At 42.8% G+C, this 19,797-nt stretch overlaps 2 protein-coding genes across 4 annotated transcripts in view; one reads left to right on the forward strand and one right to left on the reverse strand.

Annotated features, from left to right (window-relative positions):
- Positions 1 to 18,760, reverse strand: part of CRP (C-reactive protein) — an 85,902-nt gene extending 67,142 nt beyond the window's left edge. For 2 of the 3 annotated variants that reach the window (XM_059934403.1, XM_059934401.1), the window contains exons 1-2: positions 18,471 to 18,760; positions 17,365 to 17,470 (exon numbers count right to left, since the gene is read on the reverse strand). The gene's annotated coding sequence lies outside the window, so the exon portion shown is untranslated. Of the gene's footprint in view, positions 1 to 17,337; positions 17,471 to 18,470 lie in introns of all 3 variants that reach the window. The other variant, XR_009505177.1, reaches the window with a different exon arrangement.
- DUSP23 (dual specificity phosphatase 23) lies at positions 18,120 to 19,714 on the forward strand. The gene is made up of 3 exons (XM_059934405.1): positions 18,120 to 18,260; positions 18,355 to 18,623; positions 19,270 to 19,714. The coding sequence occupies exons 2-3, from the start codon at positions 18,357 to 18,359 to the stop codon at positions 19,453 to 19,455; spliced, it is 453 nt and encodes a 150-aa protein (XP_059790388.1). The 5' UTR covers positions 18,120 to 18,260; positions 18,355 to 18,356; the 3' UTR covers positions 19,456 to 19,714.
- The last annotated feature ends 83 nt before the right edge of the window (positions 19,715 to 19,797 follow it).

Consider the following 19,797-nt stretch of genomic DNA (forward strand, 5'->3'; position numbering starts at 1 on the left):
ATATACCATGTTCTTGGATTGGAAGAATCAACATTGTGAAAATGAGTATACTACCCAAAGCAATCTACAGATTCAATGCAATCCCTATCAAATTACCAATGGCATTTTTTACTGAGCTAGAACAAATCATCTTAAAATTTGTATGGAGACACAAAAGACCCCGAATAGGCAAAGCAGTCTTGAGGCAAAAAAATGGAGCTGGAGGAATCAGACTCCCTGACTTCAGACTATACTACAAAGCTACAGTAATCAAGACAATATGGTACTGGCACAAAAACAGAAACATAGATCAATGGAACAAGATAGAAAGCCCAGAGATTAACCCACGCACCTATGGTCAACTAATCTATGACAAAGGAGGCAAAGATATACAATGGAGAAAAGACAGTCTCTTCAATAAGTGGTGCTGGGAAAACTGGACAGCTACATGTAAAAGAATGAAATTAGAATACTCCCTAACACCATACACAAAAATAAACTCAAAATGGATTAGAGACCTAAATATAAGACTGGACACTATAAAACTCTTAGAGGAAAACATAGGAAGAACACTCTTTGACATAAATCACAGCAAGATCTTTTTTGATCCACCTCCTAGAGTAATGGAAATAAAAACAAAAATAAACAAGTGGGACCTAATGAAACTTCAAAGCTTTTGCACAGCAAAGGAAACCATAAACAAGACGAAAAGACAACCCTCAGAATGGGAGAAAATATTTGCAAATGAATCAACGGACAAAGGATTAATCTCCAAAATATATAAACAGCTCATTCAGCTCAATATCAAAGAAACAAACACCCCAATCCAAAAATGGGCAGAAGACCTAAATAGACATTTCTCCAAAGAAGACATACAGATGGCCACGAAGCACATGAAAAGATGCTCAACATCACTAATTATTAGAGAAATGCAAATCAAAACTACAATGAGGTATCACCTCACTCCTGTTAGAATGGGCATCATCAGAAAATCTACAAACAACAAATGCTGGAGAGGGTGTGGAGAAAAGGGAACCCTCTTGCACTGTTGGTGGGAATGTAAATTGATACAGCCACTATGGAGAACAATATGGAGGTTCCTTAAAAAACTAAAAATAGAATTACCATATGACCCAGCAATCCCACTACTGGGCATATACCCAGAGAAAACCGTAATTCAAAAAGACACATGCACCCGAATGTTCATTGCAGCACTATTTACAATAGCCAGGTCATGGAAGCAACCTAAATGCCCATCAACAGACGAATGGATAAAGAAGATGTGGTACATATATACAATGGAATATTACTCAGCCATAAAAAGGAACGAAATTGAGTCATTTGTTGAGACGTGGATGGATCTAGAGACTGTCATACAGAGTGAAGTAAGTCAGAAAGAGAAAAACAAATATCGTATATTAATGCATGTATGCGGAACCTAGAAAAATGGTACAGATGAGCCAGTTTGCAGGGCAGAAGTTGAGACACAGATGTAGAGAATGGACATATGGACACCAAGGGGGGAAAACTGCGGTGGGGTGGGGATGGTGGTGTGCTGAATTGGGCGATTGGGATTGACATGTATACACTGATGTGTATAAAACTGATGCCTAATAAGAACCTGCAGTATAAAAAAACAAACAAAACAACTAAAAAAAAAAAAAAAAAAAAAAATTCCCTCACTCTTTCATTCAACCAGAATTTACTGAACAGGCATGGATGCTACACCTTGTATCTGAAAACATTTTCAAAATAGATTTCGCCAATCTCCTGGGCCCCGGAAACAAATATCAGTAATGCAGCCAAGAAATATCTACTTTTAAGTAGCATAATTTTCTAGTGAAACCACCAGAGAAAAATGGTTGCAAAATGACCCTTAAGTAGCTGAGAAAGTTGGCTGGCGATATACAAACATTAGATATAAGGCATTTAGATTGAATATACTATCTGCCAAAAGTGATGATTTGGGATTTAGAAAAGTTGAATTCAAGCCACTCTGTTTTCCAGTAAGATAGAGAGGCCATTTCTGGTTAGCGACAATAAAATTATATCACCAGCATAGAGAATAGTTATTTTTATACTTTTCGTAATAGGGGTATATGCAGCTAGAACATGCATAAATTGTTTCAAATCGTTAAGAAACAAATTAAAAAGAAAGGTTGGAGGAAGCAGAGGCAGAACACAGTCTCATTTTTTAAAGACTGAAATTATTATCTGATCTGTTAGGAGACTGTTCTCATGACTGTTTGCTGTGGGCGAAAGTTCAGGTTGAACGTAAACATTAGTTATCAGATCTTGCATCCCACCTGTGTTAAATGTCTTCTGTTTGGCCTTCTCCATCCCCTCTCCACACTTCTCCCCACTGCTCTGTGCTGCCAGAAGGCTGAACTGTATGGGCTGCATCAACAAGCTCCCTTTCCCTCTCACTTTTAGAGGAGTTCAGCCAATGGGAGGCACTAGCAGGAGATGAGAGGATGAGAAGATAGAAAGGTTACACTATCTGTCCCCCTAGTTTCTTCCCTGCCTGGCCACAACGGGTTGGTTTCATTACCTAAACAAAGGCTATATCTAATGTCAGGCACCCCTCTCCATATAGCTGTACTCTTCGAATTCCAGTAAGCCCTCACTTCCTTTGATCATTCAGACTTGTGAGCTGCAATGTTTCCAAGGTACTATACCAACCTTTGTAGGTTTTCCTCAACCTTGCCCATACCTTTGTATATAGTTCCTTTCTTAACTTCTCTTTAGTTATTCAGTTTGTATGGACATCTCTTTCCTTACAAGCCCTGGCTGATACACTAGTCCATTACTAGTTTTTATGGACAAAGACCAAAACAAGATCAATTACATTTACAAGCCATCTTAAATCTATTCTAGACAGATTTCTCCAACACATGATAGCATGGTTAATGATGGAATATTTTACCTAAGCCCAACCTGTTCTTTATAGAAAATATTAGTCAGAAAAAAATGCAGAACTATAATTTATGAAAGACAAAATGAGCACAACATTTATATGAAAAGCCCACCAAAATAATTGCTCTATGATTTGATAGAGAAATACTGTCTTTTTTAAAAAAGCAAGGGAAGGAAGACTTCAACCAGATAAAATTAATGAGAGTAAACAAATTAGTTCCCAATCAGAGCAGAATTTGAGCAGTTCTGGTAGTGAAAAGTCTTCAGAAACCACTTTGTAATTAAAGTACTACATGAGGAAGTATAACCAGAATCTAATTGGTGAAGAGACTTGTTCTCCCAAAGATTAGTGCAATCATTCTTGAGTTAAAGGCCTTGCAGCTGCCCTACCCACCACCACCATGGTGCAGTGAATGAACAAAATCCTCACAGTCAGGCAGAACTGCTTTCAAATCTTTCCAAGTCAAATCATTTATAAAGTAGGGAAAACAATATCTCCATTGTAGGGTAGTTGTGAGGATCATATAGAAAAATAGATATTAAATACTTAGCACAGCGTCTGATGCATTAAAGTTGCTCAACAAATGGAAATTCAAAAACAAAACCAACAAAAGGAAATCAAAGACGGATAACCCAAAATCAGCCTGAAAATCAGCAAGTGGATCAGGAAAAAAAAATTTTAAATGGGAAGAAATAGGTTGTTGATAATGTATCCACCCACCCACCCCCAGTCTCCCATGTATCATGAATATTTTGAGGACCTTTGTAATGGATGAATTCCCTTCTCAAAGGGACTGTAGGGAATAGTCACCTAAGGACTATTCTCATTCCCTGTCCTGAAAGAGTTTCTACCTTTTTTCTTCTTCCACCATTTTATATTTTGAGGTTAACTAACTTTTTTTTCCCAGTGTACCATCGTGATCATTTCTTGCTATCACAAACTATCCTGGAGGTCAGCAGATTTCAAATGGGTACTAGACTGAAGTAGGCAACTCACTGGTAGCTGTGGTGCCCTTCCAATTGCCCAGGAGTTCCTCTGGTACCTTGTTTTAGAAATGTCCTAAATGTAGTGCCCAACTGGGTTCTCTTCTTCATTTTTTGAGACCATACAATCTGAGTGATGAAACATTGCCTTTGCCTGGGTTGACAACATCCTTGACCCAAAAGCAAGATCATCATTGTCTCACAAAAGGGATATCTTCCTTTGTATGTCTTGGGTTATGTCAGAGACAGGTTACTGACTCTACTTCTGGATGGAATTCATATTTTAAGAGCAATTTGTAAGACAAAGAGGTACTTCAGCAGGATCCTAGGAAATGGGAGTAAGAACAGATTATTCTGACAAGTGAGAGAGGAAGAGTATTCCAAAGACTGAGCCAGTGCACAATGTGTTACAAAAATCAATGAAAGCACATATGAAAGAACCCTGAAGACAGATCAATTCAGAAATTCTGTCCTATCACTGGAGTTGGTTTACAGATCCCTAACCCTGCAATCATAGACCCAATTTTCCCAGTTTTCCTAACCCTGGAGCTGCTGTTCCATGATCCTAAGGCCAAGGTCCCAGTGAATTCCTCAGTGGAATGCTGCATGGTGAACAGAGTGAACTCAAGTAGAAAGGAATCAACATATAATGAATACCTACCGTGTGCCAGGCATTGCATAGCATATTTTTATACATATTATCTCAGTTAATCTTGATAGCAATAGCATAAAATAGACAATATAATCCTATTTCACAGGTACAGAAACAAAGACTCGGAGAAGTTAGGTAACTTGCCCAAAGTTCAGTTTTAGAACTGCCAATTGTACCAAATCTCCCTGTTTCAGAACCCATTCTCATTCCTCTATTCTACCACATGTTCATCAAGGACTTCATCCATTATTCAGCATCTTTACATACAGGTGAGAAGATAATGTGTTACATACCTATAACACATTATCTTCATTCCATCATCAGTTCTTCAACTTGTACACAAAGCTGTCGAGACAGCATCAATGGCTTTCAGAAATCCATGTAACACAATGTCATCCTCCCTTTCTACAATTTACTAGATATAACTGGATGCTTAGTAACAGACACCTGTACTGGCCATCTATTGCTGCATAATAAACCATCCCAAAATTAGTGGCTTAAAACAACAATTTATTATATCACATGATTCTGTGAATATTGGGACCATTCTTTATTGGTCTTGCCTGGGCCCACTGATAAAGCCACATTTAGCTGATGGATTGGTTGGGTACAGGGTTAAATTGGGACAATTTGAGGTGACAAGGCCACACTCTCCATGTGGTCTTTCATCAGACTTCTTCACAGCATGGTGATCTCAGGGCAGCTTCCAAGAGGACAAGGCCCAGTGCAAAAGCACTTTTCAAGCCTCTACTTGTATCACATGTGCTGATGTCCCATTGACCAAAGCAAATCTTATGGCCAAGCATAGAGTCATTGTATACCCAGGGGCATGGATACCATAAGGCATAATATATTGAGGGTTATTACTATAACGGGATACTACAGTCTTCCCCCTGGCCCTAGTGATTCACATCCCTCTTATTTGAAACTATCAAGAGCTCATCCAATCATGGCATCAAACTACAAGTCCAGGATCTCCTGATCTGGCTCAGGTCCAGATGTGGTTGAGGCTCCTCAAGGGCAATTCCTCATGCAGCTTCTCAGGTGTGGTTTCTCATCATTCAGGGACTCATGGACAGAAAAAACAACTTCTTTGTTCTGCACATACCCAGCACACAACTGTGAGAATGGAATACCCAATAGGCACTCCCATTTATAAGGGGGAGGAACAGGGAGCCACATAGCAGCCACTGGTCCATAGCAATTCTGAAATCCAGCCAGGCAAATGTTGCAGAGCCTCCTACTCTGAGTATGGGAAATGGTTCTTTGCTATAGCCTAGTTCTATTCCCTGGAAGTGGTTAGCTCTGCCCTCTGAAACGGTCTTCTTTTTCAATAAGAAATAGCCTTTGGGGCTTCCCTGGTGGCGCAGTGGTTGGGAATCTGCCTGCCAATGCAGAGGATACGGGTTCGGGCCCTGGTCTGGGAAGATCCCACGTGCCTCGGAGCGACTGGGCCCGTGAGCCACAACTACTGGGCCTGCGCGTCTGGAGCCTGTGCTCCGCAACAGGTGAGGCCGCGATAGTGAGAGGCCCGCGCACCGCGATGGGGAGTGGCCCCCGCTCGCCGCAACTGGAGAGAGCCCTCGTACAGAAACGAAGACCCAACACAGCCATAAATAAATAAATAAAAATTAAAAAAATAAAATAAAATAAAATAAAAAGCAGAGTTTAAAAAAAAAAAAAAAAAAAAAAAAAAAGAAATAGCCTTTGTTTGCAGCTGAGTAACTTTCTCAGCTTGCTTCCTGCATGCTTTGGTCTAAACTGGCCCAGTTCCCTTATAAACTTTGTGGACTTTCCACACACCAGGTTATAGTTCATTTCATTAGACAAAAGCTATACTAACAATTATTTTTAAGATGGGTCTCTACTTTGGTCAGCATGTCAAGGTGCTATGGGGAAAATGCCCTTAAGATTCTTGGAAGCCCTTTTATATAGTTAAGAGAGTCTGGTAGACACCATTTAAAATCTTACTGTGGTCTTCACAAAGTTTTATAGCCACACTCTTGATTTGATCTGTATCCTGAGGTCATTTCTTATTTTGAGAATTTTTTGCAGGTTAAAGAGACTGGAAGTGTGAAATGGTTTTATTTCCCAGCTCAGCATATTCTGGACCCTCCATATGTACTTTAAATTCTGCTTACAAATGGAGCAGTTCTTTCTTTAGTTTCTCTCTCTCTTCTCATATCCTATTATATATAACTTTTAAAAGGTTAATTGACCCCCTCAGCATTCTAAGTGGAAATCTTAAGCCACATCCACAACTTGATTAAGTACATTTTCTATCTTCCAATTACTGAAGGTGACAGTGTTGCCAGTTGTGTCACTATTATATACTATGGGGTGCCCTTTATCAGCCTCCAGTAACAGTTTCCTCTCAGGTCTTCCGGTCTCCACCAGCACTCTACTTGCTGTCCCTATAACCTCTGCCAGACCCTCAGTCCCAAAGCCAATGCTACATAGTTTAGGTTTTTAATACAGCAACGTGCCACTTCTGCGTATCAATTTTTATATCAGTTTTCCATCTCTGTAGCAAACTCTTCCAAAACTTACTGACCTCATGATTATCACTATTGCATGAGTTAGCTGGATCATTCTTCTGCCGGTCATGTCTTGGGTCACTGATGCATTTAGCTGGGAGGGTTGCCCCTGGTTACTGGACTTAACTGGCCTCTCCTACCACATAGTATTTAATTCTGGGCTTCTTCATTACATGGTGGTCTCAGGGTTCTAGGAGGACAAGCCTCAATGTGCAAGTGCTTATCAAATCTCTGCCTCTATCACATTTGTTTATGTCCATTGGCCAAAGCAAGTCACGTGGCTGAGCCCAATGTCAATGTGACAGAAGAATGTATAAGGGTGTGGATACTGGTAGGTATGATTCATTGGGGTCATGGTTATAACAATCTTCTACAGCACTAAAATGTAAGTTTTGGGGTTTTCTCTGTATCTTCATTCAAGCGTATAGCCCAATATATTTTGTGTACCTAGGCATATCTGGTATATATTTGTTTGACTGAATTGAAGAGGCACAGAGTTTTGGAAACAAAAGGACCAGAAAGGCTAAGACTACTATATCCTTGGAGATCAAAATACTATAAAACAAAGCTAACCACTAAAAGAAATTTCTTCCCACCATCTTTCCATATTCTTGTGAATCAAATATATTTCTGCCCAAAGATGGTCTTTAGAGTGTCATGAATTTCAAATAAATAACCCTCACTCATTAATCTTGTTTCTATTATGGTCATAAGCAATCCCAGAAATAAATTATATATGTATTTGAAAATTTTCTGATCCTAAACAACTGTGTGAACATCAGAATAATCACATAGTGTATATTCCTCAGTATTTGCACAAGAGAAAAGGAATTGAATAGAATTATTGGCATTTCAAACCCAGTATTTGAATTTTGCTTAGATCAGACATGAAACTTGATTCCTCTTTCTCATCTGGGGGGATATAGGTATATTTAGTTTTTTACTAAAATAAAGAGAATCAGGAATGTGTTTTAATGGCCTCAAAAGTTCTCTTCCCATCAATCATTTTCTCCAGAAGAGTTTGGGGTGTTTCATCAATAGTAGTGGGTAATGACGAACACATTTTGAAACTGTCTCTTGATTAATGATTCCTTGCCTTCAAGGATTGATAGGCCATAAAACTCTGTGCTAAAAGACACATTCTTCCCTTGCTACCAATTGTGATTCTAAGAATCCAGATATGTTTGCTCTATTTTTCCCCCATGAAGCAGAATATCCCATCAAAGTATGACAAGAGGATTCACTGAGACTTTTATTTGCGTGTGGTGGTTTTCTGTTCTGTTTCATTTGTTTGCTGGCTGGCTTGTTACACTATTTAACCCTCTGCCTAAGTTTCCAGTCCTAGCACTGCAAATGATGTTCCTACCCCAATCTAGGGCACGACGGGAGGAATTCTTGAGCCTATTCTTTGGGACCAGATGGGGTCACTAAAGCATTCCAAGCTGAGGGCAGAGAGGAATAGATATCCTTGTTAGTCTCCAACTGAAACACCTACTACCAATTAGTCCTGATAAGCACATAGAGCCTACTGTGATGACGACAGCAAGAGCCAGCATTTATTGATCTCTCACTGTGCCAAGCATTGTTCAAAGCACTTTACATGGATTAACTCATTTAATCCTCACAACCCTATGAGGTAGGTGTTATGATTATCTCTTTATAGAGGAGGGCACTGAGGTGTAAAGCAATTTATTCGGAGTTATATAGCTTTAAATGGCTGAGTCAGGATTTGAACCCACCATCAATTCTATTGCTTCAAAGAATCTGGTCTCATGCAGAGCTCAAAATTCCTTCCTGTATCTATGACCTTGGGACTGTACCTTCAGCACCAAGTCACTGAAATTTATACATGTATGATGTTAGTTGATCTATCTTTCTGATGATTCACACAAGCTGTTAACAGAAAGGCAATTATAGAAGCCTCTGGCCAGTCATATAAGGTCACTGAATCTCAGCCTAGGTTCTTTTATCCTTCACTGTCTGGGCATCTACATTCTCCTGGAACTTGAATGGGATTGGTACCCAGACCACTATCTCTGAAGATATCTCACGGCCTCCAGTCCCACAGAGCTGGAACTCTCATGAGCCGTGCACCCTCCTCAGCCACCAAGACTATGTCCTGAGGACACACAGTCAATCAAAATCTGTTTCCTGAGGACCTACCATATGCCAGGTTCCACGGTAGGCACAGAATATAGACCTGCATCCAGGGAGCTTTCAGCCCCCTTAGCCCTGACTTCCAATTTGCGAAACATGATTAATTTGGGGGAAATACCAACCTGGAAGTAATTAGAGGGGATGTTTTAGAAAGATTCTAACTAAACCACCTTTCTGGTCCCTTCCAACCCCACCCTCATCTTCTTGATGTCTCTCTAAAGCAAGCATTTATTAGTTTGATTTCAACACACACACTTCTACTTGTAATTACTATATAATGTCTGTTTACTTTTTTAAATGAAAATGAATTTAAATTAATCTTGTTTTGTGAATTTCAAGGCACCCCCTGAGATAAATGAAGACACTCCAGGGTGTCATCAAACCAGTGTTGGGAATCCTTGCTCTAAAAAGTAGAGAAGCAAGGAGCTTCAAGGAGCCAGAGGGGAGAAATGTATATAGATATAAAGATAGAGAGCGCATAGTAAAGAGAGAGTTTTATATGTATATTATTCACTTATACACACACACACACACACACACACACACACAAATACGTATGAAAGGTGGTGCACCAAAATGTAGTTATCTTTAGGTGAATTGTCTGTTGTAAACTTAGCATCAATGCCCCTCATTATTAAGACCTCTGTACCACAGAGGAGATGCTGGGAACAATATTTCCAAAACAGAGAAGCCATTCTTTTCCAGAGGTAACAAATGCATAAGCAGATGAGAGGTTCAGAACAGCCTTAGGACTCCCCACATTAGTGAATCTCTTGGGATTCCCCACATTAGTGCTGCAGACTGAGATAATTGGTGGGAATTTTCCAGAAGTTCTTGAGCTGTATAGTGGAGTGGCTTCCAGGCAAGGTCTTTGAGAGTCTGTCACTTAGATGTCATAGGCTAAAATCCCCTGGGACCTTTGCTACAACAGTCCATCTAAAAGGTGTGTAAGCCTCTAATTTCTTGTATCACTTCCCTTCATACTTGAAAAACATAGAGTGTCTTCTCTTTGAACACTAATATAAGTAGGTAATAGGTAATCATTTTTTTCTTTTTGTGTGTATATATGTTAATGCTTTTAAAATAAAAATATGATATTTGTAAAATAAAGCAATAAATGCTTTCAAATATTTTCAATATCTAATGTAGTAAATGTTTTCATAGAGATGCTACAGAAGCAGGATACAAAACATAAATTGTAAGGGCACAGGAAAGGCTTCCTAGAGAGAGTGCTGTATTCCAAACTGAATCTTGAGGGAGGTGAGGAGTTGCTGCAGGTAAAGGTAAGAACAGGACAGGTAAAGGGAATAGCATGGGCAAAGGCATGAGAGAGGTTTCTGCTCTTTGCTTTGTGTGATGGAGACACACATTGTTGCAGAGGAATGAGGTAAGATGAGGCTGAAGAGAGAAGCAAGAGGCCTCATCCTGGAGGGCTTTTTATGCCAGTCTACAAATGTTGGGATTTTATTTTTTCTTGAAGGCAATAAGGAAGAGCTGGGAAAGTAAGGTCTGTGTTCTATGAAAGGCACCGTAGCTGCACAGATGGTTAATGTGTAAAGGCAGGAATAATGGGGGCCAGTCCACAGAGCCATGGAGGTGATGGGTCCTAAGGAGATTGCAGAAGGATGGGATCTGGGTGGGAGGAATTTCTGGTGGGGGGTTGAGGGGATGTGACAGGAGGTGGTCCAATGGCTCCTTCTCCTCTTCCCAAAACTGGAGGGAGGCTGGCACACTTAAATGGAAGGATGATAAATCAGGTAATTTCAGTCATGGTTGGAACATACTTTAAAGGTGGAGAGAGTAGAAAGTGATGTTTCAAGAGTTCCTCCAGAAAGGAAATCTGGGAGCCAAGCCCTTCCTTGGAACAAAAACAGGAAATTCACAACGTACATGTAAGCATATTTTTCTTGGATAGCTTCCTAACCAGTAGGTAAAGCAGTAGATTGTTCCAACCAGGGACAGTCGGGTGTTTGTAATTGACCTCAGGCTTTTACCCAGGCCAGTTAGGTCTCTTTGAGGCTTCTCACTGTGCTAATTGGCTCCTCTGCCTACAGCCCTGCTCAGCCAAAGACACCTGGCAATATCAGGCACCACCTCTTGTGACCAGGCTGTGTTTTAGGTGCTACCAATGACTGTCCAGCAAAGGGAAAACAGAGCTGCAGGACAAAGTTTTTACAGCAGGACTTCTCAGGCATAGGTGTGCATGTGAACCACCTGGGATCTCACAGGTCTGGGATGGGGTCTGAGATTCTGCATTTCTCACAAGCTCCCAGGTGATGTGATGCCACTCGACTGTGGATCACACTTTGAGAAGCACTGGTCTAAAGGTGGTTGGCGGATAAGCCAGGAGGTTGGGGAGGTGCCTAGAGGGAATGAGATAGTGACAATTCCTGCGCTCCACTGATTCACTGTATTTGTTGCATCTGCCCTGGAAAACGGACCTATGTGGTCTAGAGTTTTGAAGACTGGAAGACTTAAAGGGGAAAAGAGACAAGAAATAAGACCGCCTTTTAGAAAGCTCAAAGGTCTAGTATTGCAACCAGCATATTAAAAATAAGAAAATAAAGCAAGTAAATAAGGCATCTGTATTAGTTTTTTATGCCTGTGTATTACTGTGTAACCAATTGCCACAAACTTAGTGGCTACAAAAATACCCATTTATTATCTCACAGTTCTGTAGGTCAGAAGTCCAGTTACAGGTTAGCCGGATCCTCTGCTCAGGGTCTCATCAGGCTGAAATGAAGACGCCAGCTAGGCTGCAACTCTCATCGGAGGCCCCGGGTCCTCCTCCAAGCGCATTCATTTGGCAGAATTCACTTCCTTGCAGTTGTAGGACTGAAGCCTCTGCTTTCTTAGTAGCTGTCAACTGGGAATCACTCTCCGCTCCCAGGGCCACCTGAGTGGCCCCCTTTTGCCGTGTAACATGACATAATCATGGGAGTGATATCCCCTCATCGAAGGGTATAGGTCATTTGGGCCTATCTTAGAATTCCACTAAGAGTGAAGTAAGTCGAAAGAGAGAAACAAATACCGTATACTAACGCACATATGTGGAATCTAAAAAAACGGTACTGATGAACCTAATGGCAGGGCAGGAATAAAGACGCAGATGTAGAGAACGGACTTGAGGACACAGGAGGGGAAGGGGAAGCTGGGATGAAGTGAGAGAGTAGAATTGACATATACAAACTACCAAATGTAAAATGGATGGCTAGTGGGAGGCAGCAGCATAGCACAGGGAGATCAGCTTGATACTTTGTGATGACCTACAGGGGTGGGATAGGGAGGGTGGGAGGGAGGCTCAAGAGGGAGGGGATATGGGGATATATGTATACATATAGCTGGTTCACTTTGTTGTACAGCAGAAACTAACACAACATTGTAAAGCGATTATACTCCAATAAAGATGTGAAAAAAAAAATTCAAAGGGAGAACTAAAAAAAAAATTCCACTAACCACAGCATCCTATGATAACACTTCACATTAGAGATATATCAACATAAGTGTAATTTCTTCATTTATTCCCATCTGGCTCTAAATCATCCTATGATGATGGTGATAGCAGAAGTAGCTTCCATTTGTGAGCACCAATTATGTGCCAGCACTTTGCTACGCACTTTACATATTCCTAGCTTATTTAACCCTATCAATAATCCTTAATAATCTATATCATTACAGACATCTGAAACGGAGACTTAGAAATTTAAAGTAACTTGGTCCAGGTCACACAGTTTAGTGACCCAGTGATATTTGATAGTGTGGACTGAGTCTTAGTCTGGACCAACTGAGTAACTCAATGAGGTGAGTTTCCTCACCCAGAAATGGAGAGGTTAAACCCGAAGATCTCTGAGGTCCTTTCCAATTTTTACAATTATGCAGTGAAAATTGCAATGCCAAGATTTTCAGTAATTTCTTCCTTTCGGATCCAAGGCAAGGCAAAGTTTGTAGCAGCATGAATGTTAGGAGTGAGATAGTTCACCAAAACTGTTCTCATCGCAAAGGTGTCTCTTACCTAACTGAAACCAAAGCCCCCAAGTCCATCTCCAGCTCCAGCTCCCCTAATCATAGCTTCCAGTATAAGGCACCACTCCCTAACATCCCAACGGGAAGTCTCAATGTGCCCCTGGAATGGTCTAAAGAAAAAACATAATTTTAAGTGCCATGAAGGTGATAGAATTGTCAGAAGTACAAGAAATCAACTAGTAAATTGTGAGCTATCAGTCATGGTATGTTCTGTAACAGTATACAAATCACAAATACAAAAAAAAAAAAAGAGAGAGAGAGAGAGAGTGAAACAAGGAAAAGCTATCAGGCTGTCAGTGCCATCTTGTGGAAAGACCTATATTAAAATGTCCAAGGTAACCTGACCACACCCCAGATCATGTCAAAGCCTCTCTCTACACTCGACTCCAATGTGCATCCAGTAGACAGCAGGACCGCATCACCATTAGTTTGTAGGCAATGGTGCTGATTGGTAGAGGGTCCATTCTGATTGCTTGCCTCCTGTGCCATGGCCAGTTATTAAATAATTTGTATATGATCCCTAACTACACAAATACCACATAAAACCCCCATACCTCCCACACCGTTAACACCCAAAACCCACACCCAAACTACTCTGCTTGGTTCCTCTACACAGCATGGTTCTCCAGATGTAGAAAATTTGCACTGACCCATCTCAACACCCTATCCCCAAAAAACACACACGCACACTTAGACTATAACTGCTTATAGTATAATTTTTTCTTGAAAAATAAACTTGATTTTATTTTGCTTAAGTTTATTAGAAATTATTTCTCTTCTTTCCTTTTATCTGACTATTCCCATCTGTACTGGTTTCCTATTTGCTGCATAAGAAATTACCCCGAAATTTGATGGCTTAAAATAATCAATATTTATTATCTCATAGTTTCCGTGGGTAAGAAATTCAAGGGAAGATTAGCTGGGTGATTCTGGCTCAGGGAATCTGTGAGGTTATTGTCAAGATGTTGGGCAGGTCATCTAAAGTCTTGATGGGGCCAGAGGATCCACTTCCAAAATAGCAAGTTCTCGTACGTGATGTTGGTATGAAGCCTCCCCACACGGATCTCTCATTAGACTCCTTGAGTGTCCTCCTAATATGGCAGCTGGCTTCTCCCACAAAAGAGCAAGTCAAAACCATACTGTCTTTTATGAGTTAACCTAAGAAGTCACACACCATCATGTCCACAATATTCTACTTGTTACTCAAACCAGCCCTATCAATGTGGAAAAGACATGAGATGGTCTTTGAGGTTGGCTACCACACCATCCCTTCTGTAACTCAATTTCCAGATCATTGGGTCCCAGGTGTGAAATGTGTTTAGACAAAAGATCATAGCATTTAAGACACTGAGAGCTCTAACTACAGTCCAAGGGCCACAGGAACCCAAACCCAAGCAATCCTCTGCCTTGGTGGGACACAGGGACCTACTGGGAGGAAGGAATCTCTGTCTCTGGTTTCACCTCCAACTGCCACTGGCATCAAGCCCTCAAGGAACTGGGGCCTCAACATCAAAGAGAACTAGGTCAAAACAGTGTTATCAGCTGGGGAAGGGGGAGCTAGGATGCTCTAAAACTGTTCTGCTGAGCTTTCAAATAATGTTATTTCCAGTATTTCACAATGGGCAGAGAACAAAAGGGAACGAAGACCGCTGTCCTCTTAAGACTTTTCTGGTGGTTCCAACCCAAGCTTATCTTTCCCCCACTGACTACTCTTGTGCTTATTTTTACTGCACAATTAACTTTTCAATGTATATGATCTGATTGTCTTTGATGAGTAATTAAGTACTTTATTATGTTATGAGAACAATTACTTTTGAGTCTAAATCCCCCCCAGCATGTTGTAAATTCCTTGAAGTCAGGGAAATTAAGCTTATCACTCAGCCCACCGTCAGTGTCAACAGATTGTTCTCCAGGAAAATATCTCCCTCGACACACTTACATACACACAAGATCAAACACATGCACACAACAGGAGCAGGGTTCTGCAAAGAGCAAGGCTTATTTTTCCCTTTTTACAAAACAGTAATTAGACTTAGCCAGGATCATACTGACACAGTCATTCTCTCCTTAAAAGCACACACATGTACAAAGTACATCTCAAGAAGGTGCTACACAGCACTCAAATAGTCCTCAAACTCATGCAATTAAAAAGACACACAAACACCACAGCAGGAAGAAAGATTTCCTTCTGGCCCATCAACAACAAGCTGCCCACCGGCTGCAGCCAATGAAGAACCATCACAGCCCTCCTCAATTCTTCCTTTCCTCTATAAAAGCAAGCCCCTCTCCTCTGTTCCCGGAACCTGCTTATGGTTTGCCATAGTTTGCTTGTCCTGAATTGCAATTCTCTACTATTCCTGAATAAACTCACTTTGCTGGTGGGAAAAAAAAAAAAAAAAAGACACATAAACACACATTGTCACATAGTCCTGGAGACTCACCTACACTCCCAGAAATGTACCTTCACAGTCTTGCCTATGCATTCTACTTATTTTTTCATTCATTTAACAATTCTGAGCACTGTGTATCAGGCTCTGTATTAGATGTGTGAAATATTTGAAGCTGGAATGATGCCTTCTTGGCTCTGACACAGATAACTGCAATCCAATAAACTAACTGCTATACTAGGAGTACATATTTATATAAAATGAGATGGGAGTATGGAGATTAAATCTTACTGAAGGTCAGGTAGCACTTACAGAAGAGAAAGGAAAAGAAGCTCAGTATTGCATGAGGTTGGGGCTACGTGCAGGGAGCTGACATTGTTTAGTTGCAGGGATCCTAGCCAGGAAACCATCAGAAAGGAGTTTTTCTTTCAGTGTGAGGCCCCCTGGGCCCAAGACAGAAAAATAATATTCTTGACAATGGGACACAGACCAAGGCAAGGACCCCTTCACCTGGGGTCTGTTGGAAGCCAGAGGCAGAGCAGTAAAGATGAAGGAATTCCTACAAAGGAAGCCCAGGTGGGTTGATGGATGCACTTTAACCCCTGCAGAGACCCAGACGGGAATCTCTGTCTCCCCCCCAGAAATTTCTTCTTTCTGAACAAGATGGGCTTTGAGCTGGATCTCAAGGAGGCAAGGAAGGGGCATAGGGTGGTGGAGAGAGATGTGGGAAGTTTTCCCCTTATGAGTGAGGGAGCAAAGAAAGGACAGCAAGGAAAAGGGACTGAGAAAAGTTCAACCTGAAAGGAGCAAGCGCTGGAGTCTTGTCTCCAGAGGCAGTGCAGCCAGAAATTCTGAGCAAGGGATTGAGAGGAGTTGCTGGGAGGGGAGAAGGGGTGACTGGTGGCTGAAGGGCACAGTAGGAATAAATTGGGATGGGCTAGAAAGAGTCATAGGGAGTTGTGTGGGAAATGGGAGTGCAAACAGGAAGGGCTTAATCAGGGCTGTGATTATACAGAAGAAAGGGAAAGCGTAGATTTGGCAGCTCCTGGAACCTGGGAAGAGTAGGCAGAGGCGATGCTTCAGAGTTACCAGGGTAAACAGTAAGTGCATTTTCCACAGGGTCAGAGCAGGCTTTGATCTTTGGAGGAAGAAAAATTCCTTTTCATTTTGCTGGAACCAAATGTGTGTGTCAGGGGTAGATGGGGACAGAAGGAGGGAAGTACATCTTCAAGACTAGGTACCCTGGGCTTGGAATGAGAGAGACCTTGGCTCAACCAGCCCAGCTACTTACTAGCTGTGTGTGCTTGGCTAAGTTAACCAACTTCTTTAAGCCTCAGATTACTCATGTGCAAAAGAGATATAAAAATACCTTCCCAATGTGGCTCTTCCAGAAAGCACCTGGCACAGGCCTGGTACATAAGCAAATTCAATAAGGGTTAACTATTTTCATAATTATAATTAGTCTGATCACTAGAAGCACATTGTTCAGATGAGGATATGAACCAGTCAGATCACAGTTAAGACACTGTCTTCAGCTCTAGTTCCCCACCTGCTATGAATGACACAGAGAAACCCTAGCCTCCCCAGGGAAGGGTGACTCACAGAACCTGAGAATCAGGAAATATGAAGAAAAATTAACAAATCCTGCAACTGTTTAACCCAGCTGAGGGGCATGAGGATGGTTAGGTAAAGAGGCAGTAACCTTCTATTTAACTTTAGAATACAATACTGTTTTGTTAAAGATTCTGGAGCCAGGCTGCTTGGTTTCAAATCCCCCGCCATCAGTCATCTCTTGGTCAAGTTCCTGAACCTCTCCAGAGCTTCAGTTTTCTCATCTGTAAGATAGTTAAATAGATTACCCACCTCGTAAGATTATTGTGGCAATTAAATCAGTTTGAAAAATACCTGGCACATAGTAAATGCTCAATTTGTTAATTCTTATATTGTCGTTGTTGTTGCTGTTTTTGTTGTTGTTATTATTATTACATAATTACTCTCCCGGGTTCGATTTCAGGGCACCAGATGGCAGAAACACTGGTTTTTTTTTTTAATAATTCCAGCAGTGGAAAAACAAGAATAGTTCCCTGTACAGTGGTGATTCCCGCTTACTGGACGAGTTCAAAAAGTCACTGATAATCACTTAGAGTTATTGTAGAGAAGATTCCTCCCCCCCCAGGCGTATGTAGATTTGCCATCTCTTAAACCCTTGGGCATCCATAGTGAAGAAAGTTAAGACAAGGCCAGGCCCCTGGGCAGCAGGGGCAGTTGGCCAGTGATGCAATAATTCCCACCGACCGCCAGGGAGCAGCAGAGCTCGACCCGGGGTTGCTTCATCCACAGAAAACAATTCTTAATTCCTTCTAGGTGTTCCTTCTTGGCTGTTTGCGTGGTCCACCAATCCCCGTGCACACGGCTGCAGTAATCCCGCCCATTATTGACTATCCAACCAATCAACGAGTGTTCTGCTTGGGGCCGGGCCAGAATGCTCCGGCGGTCACTGGGAGCCCGGAGTTGGGTGTTTTAGCCCCGTCCCCCAGGCGGCTCGGCCAATCCCCTGAGGCGAAGCAGGACGACACCCAGGCTGTGTCCAGAAGACCACGTGGCCCCAGGAGGCGCCAGTGCTAGGTAGGTGGAAGGTTACCCGGCCCGGGGGCGAGTGGGCGGAGCGGGACGCGCCGGCCTCGCCCCCGGTGACCCGCTGTTCTGTGCCCTCCCTCAGCCATGGGCGTGCAGCCCCCCAACTTCTCTTGGGTGCTCCCCGGCCGGCTGGCGGGGCTGGCCCTGCCCCGGCTCCCCGCCCACTACCAGTTCCTGCTGGACCAGGGTGTGCGGCACCTGGTGTCACTGACGGAGCGCGGGCCCCCGCACAGCGACAGCTGCCCCGGCCTCACCCTGCACCGACTGCGCATCCCAGACTTCTGCTCGCCGGGCCCAGAGCAGATCGACCGCTTCGTGAAGATTGTCGACGAGGCCAACGCCCGGGGAGAGGTTAGTGAGCGGGGTTAGCGCCGGAAGGGAGGGACTTGGGAGGGGTCAGCGGGGACACGCGGAGCTGGGGAGGTCAGGGCCAGGAATAACTTAGCTGAGTTCCGGGAGAGACACTGGAGGAAGACGGTGGGGACAGGAGACCATCGCAACCAGAACAGAAATCCAAAGCGGGGCGGGGGCGGAGGCGGTGGGGGGGGGGGGAGCGGAGGCGGGGGGAGGGGGCGGGGCGGCAAGGGGGAGGAGTATAAAGAGGGCCCAGCAGTGTGAATTGGGTAGAGGAAAAGCAACGAAGAACCAGATGATGTGTGAGTTGTGAAGGAGAAAGGGTGAACAGACTTGGGAGAGATGGGGGTTGAAGTCAGGGGGTATTGAGCAGTCTCCGGAGTAAGGTTCTGTCCAAATGTAACGGAGCCACATTTTAAAAAGGTAAACAAGAAGCAGGAGAAATTCATCTTGATAATATAATTTAACCCAGTAACTCCAAAATATTATTTCAACATATAAGCAATATAAAATAAATTCTTAACCAGATATTTTCATTCTTCATTGTCCTACATCTTTAAAACCTGGTTGTATTTTACAAGTGAGGGTCAGGAGAGTGTTGGGAGGGCGTTGAGCTCCACCCCACCCAGCTCCCCCTTCGCAGGCCGTGGGAGTGCACTGTGCCCTGGGCTTTGGCCGCACGGGTACCATGCTGGCTTGTTACCTGGTGAAGGAGCGGGGCCTGGCTGCAGGGGACGCCATCGCTGAGATCCGGCGCCTTCGACCCGGCTCCATCGAGACTTACGAGCAAGAGAAGGCGGTCTTCCAGTTCTACCAGCGAAGGAAATAAGGGACCTCAGCACTCTTCTGCCAGGTCCCCCGCGGCCCTGACCTGTGTGTTAGATGGGGCCAGAGACGCGGAAGTGAACTAGAAGTGCTAAGCCCTCCAGCGCTCGCTCGGCTGGCTCAAAAGACAGAAGTAGCCCTTCCCTGCAGGCAGGTCCTGGTAGGAGGATGGCTGCAGCAGCACCAGTGTGGGGTGTCCCTCTGCCGCTGCCTTGAATAAATAAAGAACCAGCTCACATTGCATAGCACTTTAAGTTTACAAAGTGCTCCCACACTTTGCGACTTTTTTTGCGCCTCACAATAGCCCCATAATAAAGGGAAGGCAGAAGGGCCATCCCTTCTTTGG

This window comes from Balaenoptera ricei, chromosome 1 (assembly GCF_028023285.1).
Source record: "Balaenoptera ricei isolate mBalRic1 chromosome 1, mBalRic1.hap2, whole genome shotgun sequence".
NCBI classification, from domain to species: Eukaryota; Metazoa; Chordata; class Mammalia; order Artiodactyla; family Balaenopteridae; genus Balaenoptera; species Balaenoptera ricei.

Coding starts and splice junctions, on each gene's coding strand:
- DUSP23 (XM_059934405.1), top strand. CDS start 18,357: ATGGGCGTGCAGCCCCCCAACTTCTCTTGGGTGCTCCCCGGCCGGCTG. Junction 18,624..19,269: donor AGGCCAACGCCCGGGGAGAG/GTTAGTGAGCGG, acceptor CCCCCTTCGCAG/GCCGTGGGAGTGCACTGTGC.